The 8,445-nt window shown below is 42.9% G+C and overlaps 1 protein-coding gene across 2 annotated transcripts in view; it reads left to right on the top strand.

Annotated features, from left to right (window-relative positions):
* Positions 1–582: 582 nt before the first annotated feature.
* PTPN2 (protein tyrosine phosphatase non-receptor type 2) overlaps positions 583–8,445 on the top strand; it is a 29,526-nt gene continuing 21,663 nt past the window's right edge. Inside the window, exons 1-2 of one of the 2 annotated variants that reach the window (XM_027742951.2) lie at positions 583–784; positions 3,321–3,411. In XM_027742951.2, coding sequence (XP_027598752.1) covers positions 716–784; positions 3,321–3,411 — 160 coding nt within the window. In that variant the 5' untranslated portion in view covers positions 583–715. The remainder of the gene's footprint in view (positions 785–3,320; positions 3,412–8,445) is intronic. The other variant, XM_027742952.2, reaches the window with a different exon arrangement.

Genomic DNA, 8,445 nt, shown 5'->3' with positions numbered 1-8,445 from the left:
GCACAAGTCCTATGAGGAGCAGCTGAAGGAGCAGGAGGTGTTTAGACTAGAGAGGAGGAGGCTTCAGGGGAGACCTTATCACTCTACAACTATCTGAAAGGAGGTTGTAGCCAGGTGGGGATGGGGCTCTTCTCCCAGGCAACCAGTGACAGGACGAGAGGAAACAGCGTCAGGCCGCGCCAGGGGAGCTTTAGTTTGGAAGTTAGTAAGACTTTCTTCACAGAAAGGGTGATTAGACACTCGAATGGGCTGCCCAGGGAGGTGATGGAGTCACGTCCCTGGAGGTGTTTAAGAAAAGACTGGATATGGCACTCAGTGCCATGGTCTAGTTGACAAGGTGGTGTTGGGTCACAGGTTGGACTCGATGATCTCAGAGGTCTTTTCCAACCCGACTAATTCTGTGATCCTGTGACAACAACCGCTCAGAGGCCCGAAGACCCTGGGCCCTCCACGCCCGCGGACACCGCAGGACGACCCCGCCCCCTGTGACGTCACCCCAGGTGCATACCGCCTCCTCCTCCCGGGGGGCGTGGGCACACCGGCCCCCGGTGGGCGGGGCGAGGGCCGCGCATGCGCCCGGCGCCGGGACACCCGGTCGCGAGCGTATGTGCGCGCCCGCCGCTCCCGTGAGGCGGGGGGCAGCGCTCGAGCGGTCGCGAGGTCGCTGGCCGGCCTCCCGCGGACAGGCTCGCGTGCCCTGTCGGCCGCCGCCATCATGTCCGCCGCCATCGAGCAGGAGTTTCAGGAGATCGACGCCACGAACGACTGGCAGGCGCGTTATCTGGTGAGCCGAGTGGGATGGTCGGCTCCAGCCGGAGAGCAGGAGGGAAGGAGGGTGGGGGCCAGAGATGGCCGCGGGCCGGCACCGCCCGTGCCCAGTCCGCGCCGCCGCCTCAGCAGCGGGGAGAGCGGAAGTCGTTGGGCCAGCACGGCTCTCGCCCTCAGGTGCGCGCAGCGGAGCCGCGGGCAGGCGCCGCGCATGCGCGTGAAGGGTGGCCCCGGGAGAGCGGTGCGTGTGGGAGGCGGCGGCGCGCAGGCGCGGGGTGGGGCGCGGCGCGTGCGCGGGCTCGGCGCCTCTCAGCGCCTCTCAGCGTCGGTGCCGCCGGGGCTGAACCGAGCGGGGCGTGCGGGACCCCCGCGGTCTGCGGTACGTGTGGGAAGCTGTGCCCCGTAACATGGGTTCGGCCAAGGCTCAGTGTAGCTCCTGGGTTTGCGCGGTTCCTCAGGCACCCGCTCTCCCTCCTCAGCGCGCCCGTTCTCGCTGCCTTGGCAAAGCCTGGCTGCTGCTGCGGGGGTCCTGCGCGGCTGCCTCTCAAAAGATGCAGTATTTGCATTTTCTGTGTTGAAACAACGAGATTACGAACTTTCAACAACAGTCACTTCCATAAAATAGACTTTTGTCAGCTAGTATCACTAGAGCCGTTATTTGTGCTAGCAATATTTTACAGCACTCTCACAAATGAGGAAAAAGAACCAAAAAACAAAGCTCTCTTTGCTGACTTCACATCGTGCTTTTTCTCTGTTAAATTAGGGATTTATTTGATTTATGTGTGATTCAGATACATTATTTCAATATTTCATATATTTCAGTTTCGAATATATCTGTATTTCAAATAAGTAACATTTAGTATAAGCCTGCCAGAGTTCAGGAAACATTTGGACAACACTGTCAGGCACATGGTGTGATTCTTGGGGTTATCCTGTGCAGGGTCAGGAGTTGGGCTTGATGATCCTTGTGGATCCCTTCCAACTCAGGGTATTCTGTGTCATGGCTGGATATTATGTGGGAAAACTTTTTAGAAATGGTCATTAAACTTCCTTAGGTTTGTTTCTTTATAGCAAGCCTGCCCTCCCCCCCATCACTGTAGTAGTGTTTCCAGCTCGTTTAATGTTTCTTTACCTAAGTGCAAGTGTGTTTCTGTGCCCCCACGATGCAGGTGCTTTTAAAAACAAAATATGTTGCATCCTGTTACTGAGTAATACAAAATTAACATTTCATGGGAACTTGGGTGTGAATGCCTGCCAGATCCATTCATTCCATGTGCAAGCTCCCAAAGCTTGTCAGTTGTGTAAACCAGAGAAGCTCCAGTGTGCTGTATCAAAGTAAAAAACCTAATAGATCGGGAGATTTTTATACAAATACGTGGAGCACTGGTGCTTGGCAGTTGCCTCTCCACATTGGGGTTTATGTTCTTTACAGGTTGGTCCTGCGCTTAGAGTAAGGTCATGCACCAGATGCTAAAAAATGGAGCTTTCTTTTGTATGGTGGATTTCCGCTGAAGTCCTTTCCAGCTGAGTTCATTGTCCAGGAATAGGCTGGGCCATTAAGAAAATTTGAAGACAAAGATAGTGGAAACATTGAGAAGACCAAAGAATGCTCAGTTGTAATGAGAAGTTTAAATGCCCTTTGGGACATAATGATCAAATGCAGCAACATAATCTGAAAACAAAAAGAGAATTCCAAGTAAAATACTGTTAATTCTGTATCATGCAACATCTCTGCTGAGATGGCATTGGTACAGAGGTGCAAAGACAGAGTTGAATACATTGGAGGCTGTTTTCAGTTGTCTACATATGGTAAATCTGTATATCTTAGTGAAATTGTGGAAAAGATGCACTTAGAGGCAAAAAAATTAATAAAGCTGAACATTCAGAACAAGTGAACAGTATGATCCTTAAAACAGAGTGTAAATGAGTCTGTTTGAGTATCTGACATATTATTGAAAGATTTGTATTAATGCACAGGGAGAAGCAGGCTGTGATTTCACACTGATATTTGTGACTCTAGAGTTCTTTCTTATATTGGTTCATGTTTAACTACAGCTGTTTGGGATGAACCATCAAACCACCAAGAATGATCATATGGCTCTTAACAGCAACCATAAAATCATTAATGAGTTCAGTTACCTCTGTGGGGCTTTAAACTGCCAGTCAGTGTATAGGAGCCAGCAGGAATACTGGTGGAAGTTCCATCTGAGTCTCTTATTGCTGTGGCAGATAACATGCAAGTCAGAGGGTAAACTGTAAGCATAATAAATATCTGGTTGATTTTTTTTCCCCTTTGATCCTCGTGCATCAGTTGCTTAGCAAGTTGTGCTTATCTTAGTTTGGTTATGTCAGCCAAGTGTAGGAAGATCTACATGACAACAGCTTGGCCAAGAATGAGACACATTTTCTGAGTGAAATTGCACTAGGTGCAATAAAAGTTGGCTTTAAAATGTTAATTATTAATAACTGCGATTAATTAATAGGATATGTAAAACATTAATTTTAATCATTTTGCTGGCTATAAGTTAACTGCACTTTTTTGTTTTTTAAAGGAAATACGACATAAATCCAGTGACTACCCTCACAGGGTTGCAAAATATCCAGAAAACAGAAATCGAAACAGATACAGAGATGTTAGTCCATGTAAGTATCTTTTCTGTAATAATTGCAGTAATATTTCTAGACTTTTTGCTTATCCTGTTGACTTTAAATACTGAAGCTAATAAGTCATGGTCATTGTGGATTTTACATTTTGTTTATTTCCGTAGGCATGTATCCTATTATAAATGTGTTTTTTTTTGGTAACACATACACAAAAGTGTGTAACAGGAGGGAGAAAAGTCTGCAGAGTAAACTCATTGTGCTGAATGGTGATAAAAGGTTGCAAACCATAGGTATTAGTGTATAAGTAAGTGTGAGCTGCAAAGTAATATTTTAAAGATATTTTTCTCATAGGGAAATTATTTGTTTAATATTTTGTGTTTAAATGCTACTCAATTTCTACCATTACTTTAAAAAATGATTGAGATTTAGTTATTTTTGTCTGTATGGTGAATATGGTATGGGGTGCTTTGTACTTTACTAACTGCTGTAAAATGGTCTTTGTGACATAATGATCTTGCATCTCATGTGAAAAAACCCCTTTTTTTTAGACCAGCTTCTCTGCTACAGAGATGCTGTGGACTTCTTTTCAACAGCATTTGTGTGAACAAAAGATTACCGATATGTAGTTGCGGCTGGAGAAAGCTATCATAAATCACTTTAAAAAAGGATGGGGAAAAAAACTGTACAGCCTTAATTTTTCTACAGTAAATTGAAGCTGGAACAGATTAAATGTGTGTTCTTCAGTATGAAGCCTCTGAGTACCGAAGGGTCATAAAAGCCTTGTTACTGGATCCAGAGTTTTTGAAGGGTTGCTGGTGCATTGGAGCTTCTCAATTGAGTACCTGTTTGTAAGATTTGGAGAAGTGCTGAGCTCCGTGTTTCCAGTTGAAAGTTGTGGTAACAGCATGTGTGTGGCACTTCTCAAAATTACATGGAAAGGGTCTTGGATTGAGTCATGCTGGTCAGATAGAGTGCTGTGTGCTGCTCCTTAGGCTGCTGCCAGGAGCTCACTGGCACAGTGAATTCTCTTCAAATGGCATGATGCCAAATCTTGGTGCTGCAGGCTGGTGAAACTGAACTTAGGAGTTCAGTGCATGACCTCCTTGCTGCGTGTGCATGGCATTCCAATGGAAGGTGTACAGCTCTGAAGAAGGTACCTCAGATAAGGCAAGGCTCACTAACTCCAACTGTATGCTCAGCAAAGGGAGACAGGCTTCTTGCTGGACACATGTTGGTCTATGCAGAGGTACTTCTGTGTCCCAGGTTTACTGTCCTGTTACAGCACAGCATTGGCATCTTACTGATGCCAAAGTAGATCATGTTTTATTCACTTTCTGTTTCATACCTAAATTGGGATGGGAGTTGTAAGACGAGAAGGCAGGAAGTTGGATTTGAACTCCTGGGAGACCCAGGTTCTATTGCTGGGTCTAATATCCTATACTACTTCTGTGTCAGAAGCTGTATCCATGCGTTTACCATTTTTCCCATTCATGGATTTAATTTCTTAGGCACTAGTGCCAAGAGAATAGAAGTTTCCTTCAACGTATTTGTGCTTTTTTCTTTCTTTTTAAAAATAGTGTTTCTAAAATAAATAAAAATGCATTTTATTATTTAAGTAGCATCTAATAATGCCTCCAGTAATACCTTACAGATGTGACTTGCATTCATCTCCTACAGTTATTTGGAGCTCAAAATTTTACGATTTTTAAATTTTTTTTAATTTTGGCATGCCTTTTACTGTGCTGAAGAGCATCAAACACCTCTATCTTAGTCATGGCAAAGCCTGCTTCTGAAATCTGTGTTTAGCCAGGAGGAAGAAATTTGTATGATTCTGTTAATTCCTGGACCCTATGCCAAAGCAGATAGTTAGATAAAATCTGGTATTGAGGTAGTAGTGGGGCTCAGGACAGGGTTAGAGCCATTACGTACTAGTTGACATGAAGTATAGCACAATGAATGAATTAAGATGGTGAAATTTATGAGGAATGTCTCAGTTTTTAGCATTTTTCAAAGAAAGAAGATTTGAATTAGTCCACTGAGATAGCCTACAGAACTGGGCATTAGGAACAAGGCTGTATGACAACAGACCAAAACACTATGTTTGGACTAATTTCTCTTGAATTTTACATCTGTGTTTTCAAATATGACTCATAATTGCTTCTGTAACAATGATTAGAGTTGGAGGAGAAAGAGATTTGGCAGGGAATATATGATAAATAAGATTTCAAGACAGCAGTACCTAAATTTCAAAGCAGCTGGGATAAAGCTGTATGGTTTGGTCACTGTGGTGAACACATCTCATCTAATGCAAGGAGCTGGTGTTGCAACAATGCAAGACAACTCAGTCTCACACAATCTCGAGGACAATTTTGGTCCTTCACTTTGCAAATCTTACTGCTTTTTAACAGTGTTTAAATGAAAACCAGGTGTTACTAGTATTCTCTAAAAGTCAGAGGCCTTCAAAACGAGTTGTTAGACTTTCAAGATCCAGCCACTGAACCATGTTGAAAGACGTTATTTGATGAAAACATTTTATTTCTCCCTGGCACTGAGGAAGTTGTTTGTTAACCATGGTAGTGGCTGAGCCAGCCTGAAATCCAAGGTGGTGTGTCTGCAAGAGGAAATGCAAGGATTTTTCTGTCTTACGGAAAATATGCCAATTACAAGTGCAGGAAAAAATGCTTTGGGTTGGTTTGCCCCATTTCAACCATGATGCATGAGACAAGTACACTGAAACCAATTTGTGTCTGTTACATACATGTCTAGGTAAAAATTAATTTTTGTTAGCTGGGAAAGGCTAATCATCTCTGCCCATTACAGTTGAGTTTCACATAGTTTCCAGTTTCATAAGTATTTTTATTACTGTCCGTTTTTGTTGGCTAAAGAGCTATAGTGTGTATAAGTTTGGTTTGGTAAAAGCCTGAAGAGTTACCGCCTAGTTAAAAATTCCAGCAGTCCAGCAGTTTGGTATTAATCTAGAATAGGGAGAGGAATATTTTGACTATGTCATACTATTGAAACAGGAAGTTAATCTGAAATAGGTTTGGTTTGACAGCCAGTCATTTCCGGACAGATGAAACCATTTCTCAGAAAACATCGTTAAGAGAGGAAAGTAACTTGTGAGGTTGTTATTCTTTATTAATATCTTCAATGAAACTGTCTCAGATTGACTGTAGACACCTTTCAGACATCTGCTTACTGTGTTACCAGATTTAGAGGCAAGAAGGAAATCCCCTCAGCAAAACTGGCAGGATTTTTTTTCCTTTAGCTTTTGGAGGGTAGATGGGGGTTTACGCAGTTTTGTCTTCAGCCTTCCTTTGTAATATGGTGTGTGGCTCAATATCCTGGGTCGTCTGAGCATTTTTGCCTGATAGATCATGTTGCTGTTGGAGGATGTTGCAAGGTAGTGATTTCATTTGCTTTATTCTTGAGGCCATGAGTAGACTTTCTCTCAGATCTTTCAGCCATAGGCTTGCAGTTGGCCAGGGAGAGAGGAACATGAAGAGTATTGTGCTTTACAGGCAGCAGTGTTGAAGCTGATTTGAATGGTTTTGCACATGGTGCTGATTAATTGTCATTGCAGAAATGTTCCCTTTCTGTACTGTTTTGAGTGTATGTGCTGGGAACAGGGAGATTTCTGTCCAAAGTAAGCCTACTGCATTTCTTGTTGTCCTTGTTAGAAGCTAACATTGATGATATTTATGATGTTATCTAATGATTCTCTAAAACATCTTGTTACCAGAAATATTGTAAAATAAACTCAACATGCTGCTTTTGGAGATCCTTCTTTCTTTGGGGTTAGGGAAGACGGAAACTTTATAACACATGCTGATCTAAACTTTAGCGTGTCTTAAGATTGCCTTTCACCATCTTCAGAAGTGTGCGGATCCTGTGCCATAGTTACACGTGTGTTTCGGTATGAATGCATTTCAGTCATGACTAGGCCATGATTGGGATGATGGCATGTGTTGTGTACAACCAGTGACAGCGTGGTGGGGAAAAGTCACTTTGCCTTTCCTTTGCCTTAGGCTACCTCTGTACCTTGTGACTGTAAGTCTAGTGATAGAGTATTGTAATTTGAATAATTTAGCAGCTCAGATAGACTGAATTTAGATTAGTGAAATGGAGGGGATTTGCTGGTAGGCGGGAAAGGGTCAGGCAGGGTCACTGGGATGGCTTACGGCTGCATGTTTTATTTATGACTTTCTTTAATCCACTAAGTGGATCGTCCTCCTCTATTGTTAATAGCTCTATATTTGGGGGACCAGAAACATCTTTTGGATAAAAGATAATTTTAAAATTATACAGTAGATTCACTTCTAGAAACACAGTTGTTTTCAAATAAAAACCTTTCATTAACCAACTGCAAGAACTGCATGATGTCAAACACCAAATGTGTTTTATCTCGGTTTTAACAGGATCTGTCATTTTCTCTTTAGCAGGGAGTGGGCTGATTGATGTGTAATGTGAAGTCTTGGCCTCACTTGAAACATGGGGAGTATTGTCAGTGATATCAGTTGGACAGGGCTTCACTGGAAGTAGGTAATCAGAGTTTGCTTATCTCAGATAGGGTTGTTCTGGGAGTGGGTTTTCTCAGTGCAAGAGCCAGAATGAGAATAATTTTTAAGATTTCCACTTCCCTTTCAGGCTGCATAGTTTGTTGAAATAGGGGAATTAGCACTTCAGAAAATGATTACTGTATTTTAGCTGTTGTGGGCATGGCAACGTATAAGATAAGATTTATCTTAAAGATTTAAGATAGGTTTATCATTCATATAAATCTTAGGTACTTTGTAACTGGAAACGATTTACATACGGGAAATATGTTACAGCAAACTCACTGTCAAAAGTTGGCTTGCTTCATTTAATTCAGAAGAGCAAGCCAGGGTTTGAATGAGGTTTCTAGGTCATTGTGTCCTTTAAGAACCTTTTCCCTTGAAAGAAGGGAAATCAATATATCCTAGTGTTTGTCTTTGTCCTGTGGACCGTATGCCAGAGTATTTGTTGGATCGCCTCTGTTTTACTTGGGGAGGAAGAGGGAGGCTGTCTGTGCATAGAATTAGTTGTTAAAGG

This window comes from Pipra filicauda, unplaced genomic scaffold (assembly GCF_003945595.2).
Source record: "Pipra filicauda isolate LSUMZ 115617 unplaced genomic scaffold, ASM394559v2 scaffold52_size3558583_pilon, whole genome shotgun sequence".
Taxonomy (NCBI): Eukaryota; Metazoa; Chordata; class Aves; order Passeriformes; family Pipridae; genus Pipra; species Pipra filicauda.
Note: the sequence above shows the minus strand (reverse complement) of the source record. Positions and strands in the feature narration are given on the sequence as shown.